Genomic DNA, 23390 nt, shown 5'->3' on the forward strand with positions numbered 1-23390 from the left:
TTATCTCTGATAGGGATGGTAGATTTATTTCAAGATTCTGGCAGACATTACAGCAAGCATTAGGAACTCGTCTAGACATGAGTACTGCCTATCATCCACAAACTGATGGGCAGAGCGAAAGGACGATACAAATGCTTGAAGACATGCTACGAGCATGTGTTATTGATTTCGGAAACAGTTGGGATCGACATCTACCGTTAGCAGAATTTTCCTACAACAACAGCTACCATTCAAGCATTGAGATGGCGCCGTTTGAAGCACTTTATGGTAGAAAGTGCAGGTCTCCGATTTGTTGGAGTGAAGTGGGGGATAGACAGATTACGGGTCCGGAGATTATACAAGAAACTACCGAGAAGATCATCCAAATTCAACAATGGTTGAAAACCGCCCAAAGTCGACAAAAGAGCTACGCTGACATTAAAAGAAAAGATATAGAATTTGAAATTGGAGAGATGGTCATGCTTAAAGTTGCACCTTGGAAAGGCGTTGTTCGATTTGGTAAACGAGGGAAATTAAATCCAAGGTATATTGGACCATTCAAGATTATTGATCGTGTCGGACCAGTAGCTTACCGACTTGAGTTACCTCAAAAACTCGCGGCTGTACATAACACTTTCCACGTCTCGAATTTGAAGAAATGTTTTGCTAAAGAAGATCTCACTATTCCGTTAGATGAAATCTAAATCAACGAAAAACTTCAATTCATCGAAGAACCCGTCGAAATAATGGACCGGGAGGTTAAAAGACTTAAGCAAAACAAGATACCAATTGTTAAGGTTCAATGGAATGCTCGTAGAGGACCCGAGTTCACCTGGGAGCGTGAAGATCAGATGAAGAAGAAATACCCGCATCTATTTCCAGAAGATTCGTCAACACCTTAAACAGTTTAAAATTTCAGGACGAAATTTATTTAACGGGTAGGTACTGTAGTGACCCAAACTTTTCCATGTTTATATATATTAATTGAGATTGATATTTACATGATTAAATGTTTCCAACATGTTAAGCAATCAAACTTGTTAAGACTTGATTAATTGAAATATGTTTCATATAGACAATTGACCACCCAAGTTGACCGGTGATTCACGAACGTTAAAACTTGTAAAAACTATATGATGACATATATATGGATATATATATAGTTAACATGATACTATTATAAGTAAACATATCATTAAGTATATTAACAATGAACTACATATGTAAAAACAAGACTACTAACTTAATGATTTTTAAACGAGACATATATGTAACGATTATCGTTGTAAAGACATTTAATGTATATATATATCATATTAAGAGATATTCATACATGATAATATCATGATAATATAATAATTTAAAATCTCATTTGATATTATAAACATTGGGTTAACAACATTTAACAAGATCGTTAACCTAAAGGTTTCAAAACAACACTTACATGTAACGACTAACGATGACTTAACGACTCAGTTAAAATGTATATACATGTAGTGTTTTAATATGTATTTATACACTTTTGAAAGACTTCAATACACTTATCAAAATACTTCTACTTAACAAAAATGCTTACAATTACATCCTCGTTCAGTTTCATCAACAATTCTACTCGTATGCACCCGTATTCGTACTCGTAAAATACACAGCTTTTAGATGTATGTACTATTGGTATATACACTCCAATGATCAGCTCTTAGCAGCCCATTTGAGTCACCTAACACATGTGGGAACCATCATTTGGCAACTAGCATGAAATATCTCATAAAATTACAAAAATATGAGTAATCATTTATGACTTATTTACATGAAAACAAAATTACATATCCTTTATATCTAATCCATACACCAACGACCAAAAACACCTACAAACACTTTCATTCTTCAATTTTCTTCATCTAATTGATCTCTCTCAAGTTATATCTTCAAGTTCTAAGTGTTCTTCATATATTCTACAAGTTCTAGTTACATAAAATCAAGAATACTTTCAAGTTTGCTAGCTCACTTCCAATCTTGTAAGGTGATCATCCAACCTCAAGAAATCTTTGTTTCTTACAGTAGGTTATCATTCTAATACAAGGTAATAATCATATTCAAACTTTGGTTCAATTTCTATAACTATAACAATCTTATTTCAAGTGATGATCTTACTTGAACTTGTTTTCGTGTCATGATTCTGCTTCAAGAACTTCGAGCCATCCAAGGATCCGTTGAAGCTAGATCCATTTTTCTATTTTCCAGTAGGTTTATCCAAGGAACTTAAGTTAGTAATGATGTTCATAACATCATTCGATTCATACATATAAAGCTATCTTATTCGAAGGTTTAAACTTGTAATCACTAGAACATAGTTTAGTTAATTCTAAACTTGTTCGCAAACAAAAGTTAATCCTTCTAACTTGACTTTTAAAATCAACTAAACACATGTTCTATATCTATATGATATGCTAACTTAATGATTTAAAACCTGGAAACACGAAAAACATCGTAAAACCGGATTTACACCGTCGTAGTAACACCGCGGGCTGTTTTGGGTTAGTTAATTAAAAACTATGATAAACTTTGATTTAAAAGTTGTTATTCTGGGAAAATGATTTTTATTATGAACATAAAACTATATCCAAAAATTATGGTTAAACTCAAAGTGGAAGTATGTTTTCTAAAATGGTCATCTAGACGTCGTCTTTCGACTGAAATGACTACCTTTAAAAAAACGACTTGTAACTTATTTTTCGGACTATAAACCTGTACTTTTTCTGTTTAGATTCATAAAATATAGTTCAATATGAAACCATAGCAATTTGATTCACTCAAAACGGATTTAAAATGAAGAAGTTATGGGTAAAACAAGATTGGATAATTTTTCTCATTTTAGCTACGTGAAAATTGGTAACAAATCTATTCCAACCATAACTTAATCAACTTGTATTGTATATTATGTAATCTTGAGATACCATAGACACGTATACAATGTTTCGACCTATCATGTCGACACATCTATATATATTTCGGAACAACCATAGACACTCTATATGTGAATGTTGGAGTTAGCTATACAGGGTTGAGGTTGATTCCAAAATATATATAGTTTGAGTTGTGATCAATACTGAGATACGTATACACTGGGTTGTGGATTGATTCAAGATAATATTTATCGATTTATTTCTGTACATCTAACTGTGGACAACTAGTTGTAGGTTACTAACGAGGACAGCTGACTTAATAAACTTAAAACATCAAAATATATTAAAAGTGTTGTAAATATATTTTGAACATACTTTGATATATATGTATATATTGTTATAGGTTAGTGAATCAACCAGTGGCCAAGTCTTACTTCCCGACGAAGTAAAAATCTGTGAAAGTGAGTTATAGTCCCACTTTTAAAATCTAATATTTTTGGGATGAGAATACATGCAGGTTTTATAAATGATTTACAAAATAGACACAAGTACGTGAAACTACATTCTATGGTTGAATTATCAAAATCGAATATGCCCCTTTTTATTAAGTCTGGTAATCTAAGAATTAGGGAACAGACACCCTAATTGACGCGAATCCTAAAGATAGATCTATTGGGCCTAACAAACCCCATCCAAAGTACCGGATGCTTTAGTACTTCGAAATTTATATCATATCCGAAGGGTGTCCCGGAATGATGGGGATATTCTTATATATGCATCTTGTTAATGTCGGTTACCAGGTGTTCACCATATGAATGATTTTTATCTCTATGTATGGGATGTGTATTGAAATATGAAATCTTGTGGTCTATTATTATGATTTGATATATATAGGTTAAACCTATAACTCACCAACATTTTTGTTGACGTTTTAAGCATGTTTATTCTCAGGTGATTATTAAGAGCTTCCGTTGTCGCATACTTAAATAAGGACGAGATTTGGAGTCCATGCTTGTATGATATTGTGTAAAAACTGCATTCAAGAAACTTATTTTGTTGTAACATATTTGTATTGTAAACCATTATGTAATGGTCGTGTGTAAACAGGATATTTTAGATTATCATTATTTGATAATCTACGTAAAGCTTTTTAAACCTTTATTGATGAAATAAAGGTTATGGTTTGTTTTAAAATGAATGCAGTCTTTGAAAAACGTCTCATATAGAGGTCAAAACCTCGCAACGAAATCAATTAATATGGAACGTTTTTAATCAATAAGAACGGGACATTTCACAATATGGGATGTGGTGGATGTCTATACAGTTGAAGCAATTTGTTCCTTCTTCTCATAGCAAGTTAAAACGATATATCTGGGCCCCTCATTGATTTGTGCTGCATTAAATGCATGGCCATGCTACGACTGAATTGATGCAATATCAGTCTATTTGATCACCACAAATCTCTATCGGGAAACATAATCTTGAATGATGATGATTGACACTTAACCATGTCACACGTTCATATAGATATCTTGAACAAAAGGATGACTGATATAAATCAAAATATAGGAGTGTAACGTAGCAGACTAGTTGTTACACACGGTGTGTCTTTTAAGACAGGCCAATATTATTAATGTCAGTGCAAGTGGGAGTCTGTTAGAAATATGTTCTCGGGTTGGCTACGGTTCAATCGTGGTTTGACCGTGGTACATATATTCCGAAGATATGCCCATGACATTAAATAATAAAAGTCCATTTATCCTATTCGGTCACACACAAAGGCCAATCGTAAATTGTTTGATATACCTTCTAATCGGAAATTAATTTATTAATCATTAGTTAATGGTTTAATAAATTAAGTAAGTTTTTTTTTTATGTGTGTACATATACTTACAAATCTAAATATATAAGATTTGATTTGATATAAATAAGATTTGATTTGATTTGTAAATCTTATTTTATATAAAGATTTGTACTATAATCATATTTTATATAATATATAAGATTTGATTTGATATAAATAAGATTTGATTTGATTTGTAAATCTTATTTTATATAAAGATTTGATTTTGCAAATCTTTTAAAATCTTTCCAAATCTTTATATTTGTATTATATGTATTATTGTATCAATTTTAATTCTATATAATACCAAATCTTGGTATTGAAAATATATAGAAACTTGAGATACAAAAACACACATACAAAATGATATTTTTCTTTCTCTTTTTAAAGTTACCAAAATACTTGAGATCTATAATTGGGTTCGGTTTTGGTGAAAATAAGGAAAAAGAAAAGATCCGTTAAGTAGAAGGTATAGATCAAAGCAAGGTTGGAATTTTGGGTGTCTACCGTTTAGAGGAACTCTTCTTTGGGTTTTCAAATTCGATCTTCAAAAGGGCTACAAAGGTTGTATTCTAATCTTCTCTTGCTCAGTTTCGTTAATTTGTTTTGTTTACTAAAGTTTTGTACAATGATCCGTGGAAGAGTATGATTTTGTAAAGTTTTAAAAATGCTTCCGCTCGCTTTGAATTTGTATCATACTCCAACATTACCTTGAGTAACTTTGCTCTATTCTCTTTTAACTTGATAAATGAGTGGTTCATTACTTTGATCATATCTCTCCTGAAGTTCATTTCACAATCCAAAAGCAGACCGTGAATACAAGAAAGACTCAGAAGCTTCTGCAACCATCAAATTAAGGTTCCAACAAGTCACCATATAATCACACCCTGTTCACCTTCAGAAGTCTAGATTAGTAATCACTGGTTTTGTCAAAGATCCATCAATGAACCTTAGCTTCAACTTAGCTCCTAATGCCATCTTTATGGTACGACTCCAGCTAAGAAAATCACTTCTATTAAACAGCGTGTTAGTAAGAGTCACTTCTTAATAGCCGTATATATTTATGAGGTATATTATTTATATAGATTATCTTGTAATATCATTTATAATTAGCATATGCATCCATTCCATGAATGTAGGCAGGCTAGTTTGGAATGTGACAGCAAAAACCGTGTATTCCTTGTACTATATATAGGGTGTTAATCAATCAATAAAAGGCACGGCCTATAATTCTTTCATGGTATCATCCTACCATCGATCCTCTCTTCTTCTATAATCATTCAAACACTCAATCTTTCTATTCACAGTCTACAATCAACACCCAATTCTAAATCACAAATCAATAACTATGAGCGATTACAAAATACATCCAGCAAGCACAGTCAATAACATTCGAAATTTCATACCTATCATCTTGGAGATGGATAACGCTCAGTATGAATCTTGGGCCGAGCTTTTCTAGATCCACTGTCGAGCTTTCTTAGTCATCGACCACATCATCCCAAAAGCACCAGACTCCACTGCCACACCATCTGTTCCAATCACAAAACCTGACGATTGGGATCGTTTAGACGCAATCGTATTACAGTGGATATACGGTACGATTTCCAAAGACCTCATGAACAATATTCTCAAGAAAAATTCCACTGCTCAGGCAGCCAGGGAACGTCTGAAAAACATGTTCCACGATAACAGACACACTCGCCTTGTACACCTGCAACATCGATTTAACAATCTTAAACTCGATGATTTCCCGAATGCTACTTCTTACTGTCAAGAACTCAAATCACTTGCGGATCAACTCTCGAATATTGGTCCCGACATCGAAGACGATCGTTTGGTCCTGCAAATGGTTACCGAGTTAAACGATGCATATGATAGCCTTGCATCCCACATCAGCCACATGGATAAACTCCCATCCTTTTATGAAGCTAGATCCAAGCTATTGTTGGAAGAAACATGGAAATCGAAGCAAGCATCTTCCACAGCTACTGTTGTTGGAACCGCACTGGTCACCACTACACCTCCACCATCCGCTAAAACACCATCATCGTCCACTACCAACACTCGCACAGGCGGTCAATTCAGAGGACGGAGGTTCAATCGAGGTAATTACAGAGGTCGAGGTTACTCTAATCGTGGTCGTGGTCGATTTCAATCTGGAAATCAGTATCATCCGGGTAACAATGGAAACCCTTATTATCAGTCTCCTAATTACAATCCATGGACCTGGCAACAAAATTGGGCTTCGGCCCCTTGTCCATATCCAACAACTAATTGGTCCAAGACTCCACCTCTTAATGGGCAAGCTGGGCTTTTAGGCCCAAGACCACCATATCAGAATTACACGCCATCTGTTTCATCTTCCACTCCGACTGACATCGAATCGGCTATGTACACCATGAGTTTAAACCCGCCAGAGGACAATAATTGGTACATGGACACGGGTGCTTCATCGCACATGACGGGTTCACAAGGTAATCTTTCGTATTATTTTCATTCAAGCCATCCTAAGCATATTTTAGTTGGTAATGGACATCGTATTCCAATAAACGGGACTGGCCAATCTTACATACCCACTAACCAAAAATCGTTACTTTTATCAAATATTTTGTATGCACCACAACTTATTAAAAACCTCATATCTGTCCGACGATTAACCACTGATAATCATATTTCTATAACTTTTGATCCTTTTGGTTTTACTGTGAAGGATTTTCTGAAGGGGACCACCATTCTGCGGTGTAATAGCACCGGTGATCTCTATCCGCTCCACTCTTCCATGCTGCGTCAACTTTCTTCACCTTCTACCTTTATTGCTTTATCACAAGATTTGTGGCATCATCATTTGGGACACCCGGGTGGTGATGTAATAAAATCTCTTAGGAATAATCATTCGATTTCTTGTAATTCGAATTCTAGTAATAAAATTTGTCAATCATGCGCTTTTGGCAAACACATTAAGTTGCCTTTTAATCCATCATATTCTAATACTTATTGTCCTTTTGATATTGTGCATAGTGATTTATGGACTTCTCCCATTGTTAGTAGTAGTGGCCATCGATATTATGTCCTATTTCTTGATGATTTTACAAACTTCTTATGGACATTTCCAATCGGACCAAATCTCAAGTTCTCTCCATTTTTAAAGCCTTTCACTCTTATGTATATACTCAATTTGGTCATAAAATTAAACAAATCCAATGTGATAATGGAACCGAATATAATAACAAAGCCTTTCATGATTTCTGTAAACTTAATGGCATGACTTTTCGTTTCTCTTGCCCTTATACATCCTCACAAAATGGCAAAGCCGAACGTAAAATACGAGCTATCAATAATGTTGTCCGCACCCTCTTATCTCACTCTTGTGTTCCTCATCGATTTTGGCATCATGCACTTGAAATGGCCACGTACTTACTCAACATCCTTCCTAGTAAACTTCTACACAACATTTCACCAACTCACAAATTATACAATCGATTTCCCTCATACAACCACTTACGAGTGTTCGGTTGCCTTTGCTACCCTCTATTTCCTTCCACTAACATACACAAACTTGAATCTCGCTCAACACCTTGTGTCTTCTTAGGTTATCCACCTCATCATCGTGGTTACAAATGCTACAATCTCTCTACTCACCAAATTATCATTTCTCGTCACGTTATTTTTGACGAAACGACTTTTCCCTTCTCCCAATCACTCCCTACCAAACCAGAATCATATCATCCCTTTACAGATGAACCATTTCCTCATATTCACACATCTCCGTCTGCTCCCCATGACACCAGCCCATCGGCCCACCTAGTCCAACCACTCCTCCATCTCCAAGCTCATCATCAAATACGTCATCCTCTACCGAACCTAATACCTCTGGCCCAAATTCTCCAAGTCCACAAACCTCTCCTGATCACGGTTCAAACTCTTCATCCACTCACTCGAACGAATCCAATACTTCACCTTCTGCCTCCTCTTCGAATACTACCTCTCCTGATTCGTCACCACATGTTCCACCAGGCCCTACTCGAACTATTCATACAAGAAGTATGTCCGGAATCACAAAACCAAAAACACTTTTCAATCTCTCGGCAACCACCTCTCTCTCTTTCCTCTTCCGTCCAACCTTAAAGAAGCTCTTGCCGATCCCAATTGGAAACGAGCTATGGCCGACGAATATAAGGCTTTAATGGATAATAATACTTGGATACTTGTACCCCGTTTATCTAACATGCAGGTTATTAGATCTATGTGGATTTTCAGGCATAAAATGAAATCAGATGGTTCATTTGAAAGATATAAAGCACGGTTAGTTGGTGATGGACGCTCACAACATCTTGATATAGACTGCAACGAGACTTTTAGTCCGGTTGTCAAACCGGCGACTATACGCATGGTTCTAAGCATTGCAGTGTCAAAATCATGGCAAATACACCAACTAGATGTGAAAAACGCATTCTTGCATGGTCACCTTCAAGAAACTGTCTACATGTATCAACCTACGGGTTTTAGAGATCCACGATATCCGAATCACGTTTGTCTACTACAACGTTCGCTTTATGGCTTGAAACAAGCTCCAAGGGCTTGGTATCAACGGTTTGCCGACTATGCTAAAAAAATTGGGTTTATTCATAGTAAATGCGATCACTCCCTTTTTATTTATCATCATGGCAACGACATCGCATATCTCCTTTTATACGTTGACGATATTGTGCTCACAACATCTAGTAACCAGTTGCGACTTTCATTGCTTTCTCTTCTATCTAAAGAATTTGCGATGAAAGACTTGGGTCCTTTACACTCATTTTTGGGCATATCCGTCACTAGATCCTCTCGTGGCTTGTTTCTAAATCAAAGTGCGTATGCTCAATCTATTATTCTTCGTGCTGGTCTAACGGGCTGTAATCCCGTATCCACCCCCGTTGACACAAATCGCAAGCTTAGTGCCAAACAAGGTAAGCCATATGCCGATTCCTCCAAATATCGTAGCTTAGCCGGTGCATTACAATACTTAACGTTCACGAGACCCGATATCTCCTACGCCGTGCAACAAGTATGCTTGCACATGCATGATCCAAAAGATGTCCATATAAATGCATTGAAACGCATTATTCGGTATCTACAGGGTACTTTGCATCTTGGTTTACACATTAATCCTTCTACCACTAATAATCTTGTTGCATATACGGATGCGGATTGGGGTGGATGTCTTGACACTAGATGATCGACGTCTGGTTATTGTGTATATTACGGAGACAACTTAATTGCCTGGTCTTCAAAACGACAAACCACACTCTCTCGTTCTAGTGCCGAAGCCGAATACCGAGGAGTTGCCAATGTTGTTGCCGAGTCGTGTTGGTTACGGAACTTACTATTAGAACTGCATTATCCGATATCTAAAGCTACACTCGTTTTCTGTGATAATTTAAGTGCTATTTATTTATCTGGTAATCCAATTAATCATCAACGGACTAAACACATTGAGTTGGATATACATTTTGTTCGAGAAAGAGTGGCAAAAGGACAAGTTCGCATTTTACATGTTCCAACTCGCTATCAGATTGCGGATATATTCACTAAGGGTCTTCCGAGATTATTATTTGAGGAGTTTCGGTCCAGTCTCTGCGTTTCTTTACTGAAGGCTTCGACTGCGGGGGAGTAATAGCCGTATATATTTATGAGATATATTATTTATATAGATATAGATTATCTTGTAATATCATTTATAATTAGCATATGTATCCATTCCATGAATGTAGGCAGGCTAGTTTGGAATGTGACAGCAAAAACCGTGTATTCCTTGTACTATATATAGGGTGTTAATCAATCAATAAAAGGCACGGCCTAATTCTTTCACTTCTGGATGATTAGAGGTAACTAAATGTGCAGAATCATTGACAGAATTCTGTTCATCCATTTCTGGAACATCATTTGTTTCGACATTCACCATTTCTTTCAATCGAACCAACTAACTTCTAAGAAGTAGTCGATTAGATGCAATTAACAAATCAATTAATTTAATTGAACGATCAAAAAACAAAAGAGAAATTAGGGCACAGAAGAATGATTAATCAATCAATCGAGAGCCATAGCTCTGATACAATATGATACAAATGATAATTGCGGAAACGGTAACATTCTCATTCCACTAACAGGTTTATATACAACTATTTCGTTAATCAAACTAATCTGACTAGCTAATTCTGTTCTAACTAACTTAACCGTTATTAACAAGCACGCCTAATCTATTTTAATTATATTTACAATTTGAACTCGGTAGAAATGAAAGTTACAAGATATCACGCTGAACTTTATATTCGTCTATAATATCAGATATTATTAGATATTAAAATTAATTAAGGATCACAACAGATGATCGTGTTTGACTAAATATATACTTGGTGAGTGGTGACACTTAAACTTGATTACACTATATCAAGTAGTAACATGCTTAGTGTGAAGTACAAGTTGACCTTGTTGTAGTAGAGAATGACAGAAGGTTTGATCAGGGATTTATTAAGGAATTGTATGTATAATTAGAATGTGGGATAAGGGTATCTTTGGGAGACTTAAATGAACATGGGGATTGTCATCACATTATGATCTGTTTGTTGATTATGATGAAACTTTATATTTAAATTTAATGTATTTAATTGTTGTTAGAAAGACAAGAACATGAAGATTTGAAGAACAATGGGAATAACAATCTCCTTGAGACAAGGAAGTAAGAAACTTCTCATCTTTCAATGCACACTTTGATTTTCTCGCTAGCTAATTAATTACTCGACCTTTTTTAAATTTTAAAATTTATTTATCAACTCATACACGTAGTCGATTACCCATATTGTTAAACTAAAAACTGGGCGTTTTATAACCGCTAGTACTAAAAAACCACTAGGAATCTCATAAAAAAATATTAAATATAAATAAAATAAATATCATATGGTATTGGGAAATTCAAATGTACGTATTAACAAAAGCGACTTGTTTATTAAACAAATTATATATGAAACAATTTAAATAATTATACACTCTCAAATTGATTTTCAACAATTCATAACAGATAAAAAAACATTAATTATTTCACTACGTAAACCAGACTTCATAAGTTTAGAGACGTCATAACTAAAATAAAATAAAGAGACTCCACCATCTTTCGAAATCGATGGGGACTATGATTCGTTTTGTAAAAATAGTTATATTGTTTTTAGTTGTTGACGTACTTTAAATTACCAACGCCAAATGATTTCATTTTCAGAAAATATATGTTATGCCATAATTTCTTACAGAATTTAATTTAAATGTCTTATTCTATTAGAAAATTCCAAAGGCACATAGAAAGATATGCAAATGATACGATGCAATGTGATGTAAAAAATTACGGCTTTATTTAATTTCATAGTATTAGATAACTATTGTGAATTCTATATGAATAATGTATTGTGCATTAGATGCAACAACCAAATTCATATATATAATGAAATGTAACTTTTGAATGCCTAGGTAGCCAATGATGGAATGTATGAAACTATAAAATAAGTTGTCATTCACGTGCTTAAGTATAACGACCTTAATTAAGTGAGATTTTATATGAATTATTGAAAGATCCTCTCAATTCTGTTGAGATTCAAAAGGAGGGTACTACGAAGGACCCTTATTCTGATTGAACAAATTCAATTTGTAACATGGATAAAAGTTCTTGGAGTTACATTTTAACATGATGAGTTGTATTTATTTGCATTCTTAATTAAAATTGAGATTCAAGAGATAAATCTCAACTTTTGGATCAAATTTTCATCGCATGTGATTAGATTTTATAATCACATATGATTAGATTTGATATGCAGAATCACATATGACTGAGTTTTACAATCACATGTGATTGGCATGCAAAATTATATGTGATTAGGTTTTTCCAATAACATGTGATTGATTGGCTTTTATCGAATTGTACTGATGATGAACAATAGCGAGCGAGAGTCTTCATATGAACTTGAAGAGTGATTTTTCGAATTAAACATTTTCAAGCTGTGATTCCTTCATCAAAGTTGTTCAAAATTAATCCATAAACCCTCGTGAATCATTAATTGAAGCTAAATCATCACATAATTCATGAATTTAATGATGAACACAAACAGTTGACTTTTTTCTCGAACCTTGACCTTGAAATTCGAATTCGTTTCTTCGATTTAGGATGAGATTTTGTAGATAGTTTCACGATGAGATTGTGAACACTTCCACATTTTTACATTTCCTCAAATCGTTCCTAATTGATTCGGAGACCTAATCACCTTGACTTTTTGAAGAACGAAGAACACGAATCAAATAACTTTAAATCTGTTGTTGTTGATTCAATTTGATGATGAACGAGGTTTATGATTATGATATAGATCATGTATTTGAGCTCAATTCATTGTAAGAATAATCATGAGAAGAATTTACAATTTGAAGGTGATGAAGAACATGAACGTAGTGTTGCAGTTCCCCACAATTTGAAGGTGATGAGAAATCACCTTCAATTGATCTAAGGGTTAAGATTTATCTCTTATATCTCAACTTAAATTAAGGATTCAAATGAATATATCTCTTAATTAACATGTAAAGTCACTTATTGAGTTTGTAAAAAGAAACAATAGAGGCCACTTGTCTATTATATTTACTTACTAATGTATTATTGTTATATTTATTTATTATACGTAATAATAATATGACTAGTCAAGTTATTAGAGAGAATTCTAACCCTATTGCTAAACTCTTTTTCAACTTGACTTCTTTTGCGACAAGATTACATTATAGAAAGATTAGGACTATCGAGACTATTTAATGTTATATGTAGTTTCCAACACTACTACTCTGAATATATCTTTACATAATACGTTCAATTTATGTAAGTTACCATTAAATTTTACTATAAAACTATTTTTTTAGATTTATGATTTTGTAGAGACAATTATAAATATAATTAATCCACCTCTTTTGAATTTTGATTCTAAAACTGCCGTTAAGAATTATGCACCTCTAAACTTTGTATATGGAGTTTGAAAGTAAATGTATTAAGTGATAACTATTATTCCTTATTTATTATTTAAGTTTCTTACGGTGTATCTTTTATTATATTATCACATATCATTTTCTATTGTATTTGTTTACACTCCTAGTCGGCTAATGACTCGTGTAAAGTGTATTAATACACATGTAATATTTCATCTATAATCGAATGGTTTTAAATCGTATACATGTTCTATATGCTTACCTTCATATGGTATCAGAGCAAAAATCTCGGGAACCAGCCATCGATGCATTATTCTTCTTGAAATTGACAACAACCTATTTTTCTCTTAATCGTGTCATCGACAAGTGGTGATATTGTCCAACTTCGGGGCACCGACGCATCTTCCAACGAAGCTCATAACAACCAATTTTGTGGTATGGCACCGCTAGCTTTTCTCCACATTTATTGACTATGATATTCAGTATTGTAAATGGTACAATCATAGATGAAAATAGATCGAATATGGATCGGTTGATGTCATATTCACATCCATATCCAATTAAATTTTGTCAACGGATCGTCAATGGATGAAAATTTTCCTCCACGTCTATATCCTTTGATTTTTGTTCGTCCATGTCCGAATCTGTTGTTCCCGAATTAACAACAAGAAGTTTGTAGGGGAAGGGGGGTTGAATATTCTTTTTGTTAATTAAGATTGGTTAGCAGTTTAAGTGTAATTAACAATAAGTTAAATCAGAGTCACAAGTAATTTTCAATGTTATTCTTTTATTAATATAATCTAAAAAAAAATCACCGTTATCCTTGGCAGAAGTGATAACCGGTTGATACATGTAACACCCCAGCTTAACATGACCACAATATTGTCCGCTTTGCCCGCAGGCGCACGACTTTTTCTTGGCGACCACACACGAGAAGCACTTTTCCAGGAGGTAACCCATCTCGGTAGTGCTCTTGTCCGAGCACGCTTACTCACAACATACTCGCTCACCCGCTCTGCCTGTGGTCCCAAAACGCGTTGTGTCATTTAAGCGTGAGTATTACCTTATAATCCCATGATCACTCATGTCCGTGGACGATGTGGGATTTGCCTAGGGTGTTACAATACATTTTACACCTAATAGCTTTCAACAAATTAAGCTTACATGTTGGACTCTCTTGATTAAATACTAACATCATTAATTTATACAATTATGGTTTCATTTATTTATAGGAGCCCTAAAAATCGTGTAATAGATCTATTGTCCACTGGTATAAAGGATGTTTGTACCAAGCCGACAACTATGTCAGGAAGCACGTAGTCTCCCTTTCCTTCTTTGATAACTAAATGCAGGAATACCCCTTTGGACATTTGTTTTGATTAAACAAATGGAATGTTGGGTTACCTAGGCGTTGACAAAGCATTGCCCATGAACTGCACATGGGTTAATCTTCTGCATTCCTTCGTTGTCATGTAAGGTCACTTGTCAGCCGCCGACTCGTGTCCTTCTCTGTACAACTTCATCTTCCATGTCAGTTGAATAGTGTCAATTGATGTAGACAACACAGGGAACTATCATGCTTGTAATGGAGCACGATTCGTCTAAGTGTTGTGTGCTGCTCCAGCCTCTGCTGGTTCTTCAGTTATTGGTTCTTCTAAGATTGCTCTTGCTGGTTTAGCATACATCCCATGTGGGTCAGAAGAAACCTGGAAACTTGAACTATCTCGTGCTGATAGTGAATGCAGTATACTAGACACTTAGACACAGCAAACAATGTTGTTTAACCAATAAATAAACTTATGATGGCCTGCACATTACAACTAGTGTTTATAGCTATGTTTTTTCATAATTAAATCCTTAATTCTGTAGGGAACTCGACAATCTCTCCCTATTTGATGATGACAAAACATGTGACATGAAAATAAAAGACTAAGGACCAACTCTAAAGGACTTAAGAAAAATAAGCAATAAGTGTCCCTTAAGTTTATTTTTGATGGGATCTTTTAATGATTATCTATATCTTATAATTTGTTATACTTTTGAAGATAACTCATAATGTAATATTCATTAAATTCATTCAATATACACAAAAATAGATGGAAAATTACAAAGATCAAGTAAAAAAAATTACAAGTTATCAAGACACCAAGATTCTATTTTTCATCTATTGGTTCTTATTTTATCTTGATACTTGACAGATCCACATCTGAAAACAACTCTGGGAGATTTTCTATTCTGAAAGTTAGAATTACTAGTGGTAGAATGATTGGTTCACGTCTGAATGAGAATGGGCCAGTACCAGTTTTTTTCTTCTTCTTGGCAAGTTCAGCATCAACATCAACTTCTGAAGTATTCCTTTAGTTGTAGAATTAGCATATCCTTAAGATTGCTCTTTTTCTTGCCTTCAAAGCATTGAACTATTTCTATCCATTCTGAGTGACCAAATAATCATAGATCAGCCACATCAACTACCTCAAATACATTGTTCTCCCTAATGATGTAGAAGACTTTCTTTGTGCTCTTTCTGCATTTGATTATTTTTGCTGGATTCAGTCTTCTAGTCATCACATTGGAGTATCTGTGTCTCATCACTCCTTCTCAGGCTGCTTATGATATGGCAGTAAGAGATTGTTCTGAAGTTTTTATTGTTGCTTTCTTAGATGCCTCTACTACATCTAGTTCTTTGTCTTGAGCAGCGGCAAGAGCTTTGACCTTCTTCTTTTCTTATTCTTTCTTGAGTAACCAACTTCTCTTTCTGTTGCTGTAGACTGAACAATTCACTTAACTCAGCATCAGACTTCATCAGTTGTTCCAACCAGACAAATAGAATATATTCTTCATAAGAAAGATTCAAGTCTTTTGATGCAGCTGCTGCATTCCTTCCATCCTCTGTGCTCATCAATATTGAGTATTCCATAACACACATTTTCAGCTTTTGAGCATCTCCAAACATCCCCTGTTCTCTGTTAGTGCTTAACCTCAAGCTACTAACTCTGAGGTACTGTTCAATAGGAATGTTGAGATTGTAGGCATTGATATACAATTCTTGATCTAGAGGGTGATACCATGATCTGATTCTCCTGATATTGTCTTCTCTGACCAGTGCATCTCTCCTACGCCACTATTCAACAGGTATACCCAATTCATGGTAACTTTTATACCAAAAGATGCATTTTTTTATGATAACCTTACATACTATATATATATAGTATCTGTCTCACATTTCAAGATGATGAAAAATTGAACATTTACAACATACATAAAACTCTTTGTTCTTGACTTTCAATTTTAATTGTGTATATTGGAGTTGTGTTTTGTCTTATTCCGAATAAAGATTTCGTGTAATCCTAAGGCAGTATATGTATAGGGTCGAAATATTTTATCGCGAAAGTAATTATACAATTTAAAGGTTTATTCGAACATTCAAACCCTATAACCAACATTATGCAAAGTAAATTTCTGTAGCAATCTGTTGCCATATATAGGTCTATAGTCTCGAATTTGTGAGCTGTGACGGATTCTTTTGTCGCTCTTCCTTCTCTTGTAGTGATACACTCAACTTAATTAGAGTCATTTAATTCAATATACATGTAAATAAAATGGAATTTAATGAAGTGTGGTGGTTTGGAATCTTACGACGTGGGTTTTGCGAACAATCCGGCGACCCTTTTGCTGTTATCTTTTTAATTTCCTCATCTTCTTTTTTTCCTAAGTTTCATGCACTCTTAATCTTCTCTACATAGCTACCTAGCTTCCACATATATATATATATATATATATATATATATATATATATATATATATATATATATATATATATATATATATTATATATTACATTAATAAATTAATTGACTTATTATTATATATATGTATGTATGTATGCCAGCTACCAATTCAAATTTAATTCCATTTCTGAGAAGCCCTATTTCAATCCCATATAAATATCTCACAATCACTAGCCGACCCTTTCTTCATATATATCTTTCTTTGTGATCACATCAATTTACTCTTTTTTTTTTTTTTTTTTTTTTTTTGAATAAAAATGGCACTTGCTAAAGATAGAAACCCTAGTGAACACTCTTCACACATGTCTGGTTTAATCCATCAATCTTACAACTTTTATGGAACCCAAATCGCCGAATGCGGAGATAGCGAAAGCCCAGAGAAAAAAGGGTACAACTTCGCTGGGAGTTCGTCTAATTCTTCAACGATTTCGAGCCCCAATAGTGCTTCGAATTCCGGGGGGCTTCTTATTCGAGCTAATACAAATCATCATCAACAATTGCAACAAGAAGAAGGCCATTCGGTTATAAGTTTCAAACCAGGTTATTATGATCGTAATTTCATGCAAGGTGGTAGTAGCTCATGCTTTCTTAATTTCGAAGAAAACGATGAACAGCCTTATTCGAGTAATTTGAGTCCTGATCAGCTCATGAATCTTGGTTCGGGTTCGTTTGATAGTTTACGTTTGTTGGAGAGTATGAATTGTAGTATTCAAAGTGGTAGTTTAAAAGAGAATAATAATCACCATGAGGAGTTGGAATCATTTGCATGGCCAAATCCTTCATCTTCATCTGATCATAATTATCTTGCAACACAAGAATCATCTTTTCACAAGAGATCTCATTCAGTAAGCCAATAGTTTTCATGTGTACTTGTTAATAAATTTTTATTATTTTATTTGCTAATAATATATATATCTTTTTTTTTTTTTTTTTTTTTTTTAAAGGCAAAGAAAACTTGTATTAATATATATATCTACGTTTTCATTTTCATAGGGAGAGAGTGAGCAAGCATTAAAGAAACAATGCACCACAAAGAAAAATAAGCAAAAGCCAAGTACTCAACCCAAGGATCCACAAAGTATTGCAGCTAAGGTGACCAAATGAAAAAAAAATTTAAATATCTTTCGTCCCAAGTAAACGGATAAACAGATAAGATTCCTATGTTCGGGCTACCAAGGGAACCGAGTATCTTTTAATCAGATGTTCGTGTGGGGCCTAAATTTATTATTCCGTGACCGTTTCTAAACATTTTACCTGATCACCTCAAGATAGATATGTTGTTAGTGAGTTGAACTTGAAATCTCTTAATTGTAAGAAAATAAGATCGAACCCCACCACTAAGCTCTATTTTGGGATGTACTGTGTATAGCTTATGTCCCAAGTAAACTAAGATATTTAAGCAACAATTACTTGGATGATAACTGATAGACTGGCATATTTGTTATGTAACAGAATCGTAGAGAACGAATCAGTGAGCGGCTAAAAGTTCTTCAAGATCTGGTGCCAAATGGTTCCAAGGTAATTATTTCAACAATTTAAATCATGATCTGAATCTGAATTATCATTATACAATAAGTGCTTTTGATATTTATGTGTTCAGTTTTTCATTGTGTAGGTTGATTTGGTTACCATGTTAGAGAAAGCTATAAGTTATGTGAAGTTCCTACAGCTTCAAGTGAAGGTAAGTTATTTAAAATACATCAGGATTTATTAAAATTCTGAACATTTGGGCTTGCATTAAATGAACCCTTTTTAAAATCATATTTGAAGGTATTGGCAACTGATGAGTTCTGGCCAGTTCAAGGTGGAAAAGCACCTGAGATTTCACAAGTGAAAGATGCCATTGATGCTATACTTTCATCTTCTCAAAAAGACAGAAGTTCAAGCTCTAAATGATCTTCTGTATGTCCAACTAAAATCAAGTATTTCAGTGTCATTGTGGATGGATATATACAAGAACTGGATAAATGCATGCATCTAGGAAGGAAAGATGTTTTGATCATTTTCTTGTTCTTGTTTAATGAGAAATTAAATTAAATTAAAATAGGAGGTAGCGACCATCGTGTTTGTAATAACATGCATCTTGTATGAATTTAATGCAAAAACCTTTTGTAATAATTAGTTAACCGGTGTTAATTCTTGTCAACCGGTGTTAATTCACCGATCAACGCTATTGAATCATTTAGGCATTCAGTGCATTTGTTTATGACCTCTGATTGACATATAATTCTGAATGAGTGAACATTCAGTGTTAAACTATTTAGAGGTGAAATACTTTCTTAACCATTAAATACATAAATTTTATTTAATATTCTCTTTTATTCATATCAATAACACTTATTAAACAATTATATCAGGAACGGAACATTCACTAGACAAAAGGGGGAGGGTGCCCCCCTCAAATTTATCTTATAATTAGCAACTTGTCATTTTTTGGGCCTTAACATTTGATATATAAACTAGTAGTTGAACCCTCACTTCGCGTCGGAGGTTCGGTTTTTAATGTATTTTATTGCGTTTAATTTGTAAAATTATTTCGTGGCTAAAAAATGATGTCGTTGAAGCGCAACTGGAGTCGAACTAAAAGGTATAACCCGTGAAAGATTTAAATGTTATTTTAAATTAACAATATATGTCTATCTCCGCGTTTAGCTATGTGATTATCGACTTTTAAAAATTTAACGCAAAATCAACGTGTATGAAAAGTACCCCAAATATTTAGCTTTTTTAAAAAGCGTCTGTTTTGCGTATAGTTAGTGACATTGTGTTCCTAAAATTATTTCGAGTTTAACGATGGTGTGGAAAAAATTTAACTCGTTGCGAGCGAGTAGATATGACCCGTTGAATATTTGGGTGGAGTTTATTAAGATTTTTTATGAAAATGGTTATTTGACACTTTACCCCCCTGTTTGGGGGGTTGATTTGAATATTTGAAAAAAGTGTGGGAGTCTTTGTTGGTGTAGTGAAATTTAATTAGGGAAAAAAACGTAAAATAACGAAAATACTCCTAATTACTATTCATCATTTTTGTCAATTATATAATATAGTAATAGTAATTTATCGCCCCAAACTAAAAATATAATATGTGTAATAATTTTTAAGCCCATTAAAAAATAAAGCTCCAAGTCTAATTTACACACATCCCTAGTCTATTTAAAAAATGTAAACATAATCTCCAATTAGAATTCTCAATTCCAACGTTTCTTGTTCTTCTTACGATATTTGTCTACGTATTTGATTTTTTCAACTCTCGGTCATTGTTAAGGTAAATCTTTTAATTTATATTAACTACACTTGTTTATGTTTGATTCATAGTGGTAACTTATATTTTATGAACTGTACATTAAGTGTGATTAAGTATTAGGGCTTAGGGCTACATTTAATTCAATAGTTATTGGTAGTTATTCACGATCAGATACATTCATAAATATGATAATTATGGTTCATAAATTCATTAAATGTGTGTATATTTGATAAAACAGGCTACACTTAATTATCCTTCTTTGCATATTGCATCAGAATGTTCACTTGGTTGAGTTATATACTACTCCGTATTAAATTGAACTGAATGTTATAAAAAGTGAATCTTGGTCTCATTAATTATAAGAAATGTTTTCAACCTTTCAAACTTCCGGTTTCTACAACTACAACTGAGAGGCCATTTTCAGAAATGAAATTATGCAAAATCCGACTCCAAAATAAGATGTTAGATGACTTTTTTGCAGATAACTTGGTGGTGAATATAGAAAAAGATATTGTTGAACGATTTGATTCCGAAGCTATAATCATTGAGTTTAAAGACATTAAAGGTTGTCGAGCCGAGTTGTAATCTTATCATTGTGTGTTGTTCTCAAATAGGTTGTTAAGTGTTTCTTTTGAGTTGTTAACTGATGGTTATGTTTCATATATAATGTACACTTTTGTATTTATATTTTAATATTGTCGTTCTTATTGTTATTCGCCCCCCATATTAACAAGTTCAAGTTCCGCCACTGAATTATATCGAATTATGGGGTACTGGTATTTGCTTAACTTAAGTGCTTATTCACTTATTGTGTGATTACATCATATAAGCGAACATAAACACTCTTCGGTTGACTATTTCTTAAGAAATAACAAGTTAACATTAAGCATGGTGACACCGTTTTGATTCTTAAGTAGAAAAGTGCTTATAATAAGAATTCCCAAGCACTTACTAAGTGGGTGCTCATGTTCATCAATCGGATTTCAACTTTTACCTTTATAGAAACCAAGAAAGGAGGATGTAGAAAGGTGGATAGTGATATTATTATATCTAACGCAGAGGCGTGTTTGGTTACCGTCTATATTATTGTCTTAAATCTCACTTGGTTATGCTTAGTAATCACAACGTTCTACTGTTCAATTGCTTAGAAGACGCAAAGTTTTATTGTTCTAATGCTTAAAAAACACATTTATGATTGGAAAAATCTTCTTATTGTGTATTTGAATTTAACAAGTTTTGGAGTTACACTACGCTTCGCTGCGGTTGAAGTGTGATTGGCCATGTAAGAGCTTTTAATGCGCTACTAAATGTTTGCGTTATTTTTTTATACATAAATGTTTTCTGTATATATAAATTAACGTTAATGATCCTAACGTAACCAAGAAAAACATAGTTATAGTCGCGCGTTTCGGCGGAAATATTTGTAAAAAGAAGTAAAAAAAAAAATTAAACAAAATAAAAAAATGAAAAGTGGTCAACATAAAAGAAAAGAAGTCATATAAATATTATAAGAAAGATTAGATTAAAAAAAATGGGAATGGGATGACTAAATTGAAAATAATAAACATAAAGGGCAGGCCCAGCCCGTAGGGGGTGCAACATGTGCAGTTGCACAGGGTCCAGCAAAATTAGGGGCCCAATCCAATAATCGCAGTCCAAAAGTTTAATACAAGTCTGATTGCCCAGCAAGGTTATCGGCCCAATAATAGAATGTATGCCTAAGAGAAAATAAAGTCTAAAAAGAACCAAGCCCAATAAGTTTTCTTTTTACACAAATACCCAAACCTTTAAAATATATAGAGTAATTTCTTTTTATTATTCATCGATGTGGGATGGAAGAAAAAAGCAAATTGACCACTTTACATATATGTGTTCCTTTAAACTCGGGTGTTTCTTCTTTATCCTTCATTGATACAAAATGCATATTACATACATATATATTTATTATAAGGGATATGTATCATATCAGATACAAAATACAGATACATCCATTTAATATGATAGATGGTGAAAAAAAAGAAGCCAACGTTATTTTGTTGAATTCGTAAAACGAATTATACGTAAAGTTGAGAAAAAGAAGGAACCATGGGTTAGTTGGTTTCTAATATATTTTTACTAACACACCCTTTATTTTAATATTTATTTAAATCTGATTAATAATAAATTATTCAAACAACATATATAATGAACGGAATTGAATTTTTCTTTTCTTGAAAAGCGAAGGAATTGAATTTTATAGTGTTAAAAAGGTTGATATGTTGATGCAGTGGTTAACTAGTTTGCTTGAAGCTTTGGAGTATTAATGTATTATCACTTCTAATTATAAAGGGGCCTTTTTCAAACATTTCGCACGGGGCATCAAAAAGTATAGGACCGGCCTTGATAAAGGGGATGAATTAAGAAAAAATAATAGAAATGAGAATTAATGGGTAAAATAGATGGAAAAATAAAAGAAGGGAAAATAGAATAGTGCTGCCAATAATCGATATCGTGACCCCTTGTTCAAGCATGCTTGTTGCTAACCACTGCTCCAATGTTGCAATTGTGTAAGAAATACGATATTTAATATTTAATGTTAAACAAAATCGAATTTAAAAATTGCAAATCAGTGAATTCCAAGTTTTATTGTCCAATCATATTGCTCA

The 23390-nt window shown here is 33.6% G+C and overlaps 1 protein-coding gene across 1 annotated transcript; it reads left to right on the forward strand.

The window, feature by feature from the left end:
- Window positions 1-17758: 17758 nt before the first annotated feature.
- LOC139847170 (uncharacterized) lies at window positions 17759-19397 on the forward strand. Its single transcript, XM_071836788.1, has 5 exons — window positions 17759-18346; window positions 18495-18593; window positions 18954-19019; window positions 19117-19182; window positions 19272-19397. The coding sequence occupies exons 1-5, from the start codon at window positions 17759-17761 to the stop codon at window positions 19395-19397; spliced, it is 945 nt and encodes a 314-aa protein (XP_071692889.1).
- The last annotated feature ends 3993 nt before the right edge of the window (window positions 19398-23390 follow it).

Source organism: Rutidosis leptorrhynchoides, chromosome 5 (assembly GCF_046630445.1).
Source record: "Rutidosis leptorrhynchoides isolate AG116_Rl617_1_P2 chromosome 5, CSIRO_AGI_Rlap_v1, whole genome shotgun sequence".
Classification (NCBI taxonomy): Eukaryota; Viridiplantae; Streptophyta; class Magnoliopsida; order Asterales; family Asteraceae; genus Rutidosis; species Rutidosis leptorrhynchoides.

Excerpts from the sequence above, each read along its gene's own strand:
- LOC139847170 (XM_071836788.1), top strand. The coding sequence starts at position 17,759 with ATGGCACTTGCTAAAGATAGAAACCCTAGTGAACACTCTTCACACATG. Across the intron at positions 18,347-18,494 it reads TTCACAAGAGATCTCATTCA|GGAGAGAGTGAGCAAGCATT; the intron begins GTAAGCCAATAG and ends TCATTTTCATAG. Across the intron at positions 19,183-19,271 it reads TCCTACAGCTTCAAGTGAAG|GTATTGGCAACTGATGAGTT; the intron begins GTAAGTTATTTA and ends TCATATTTGAAG.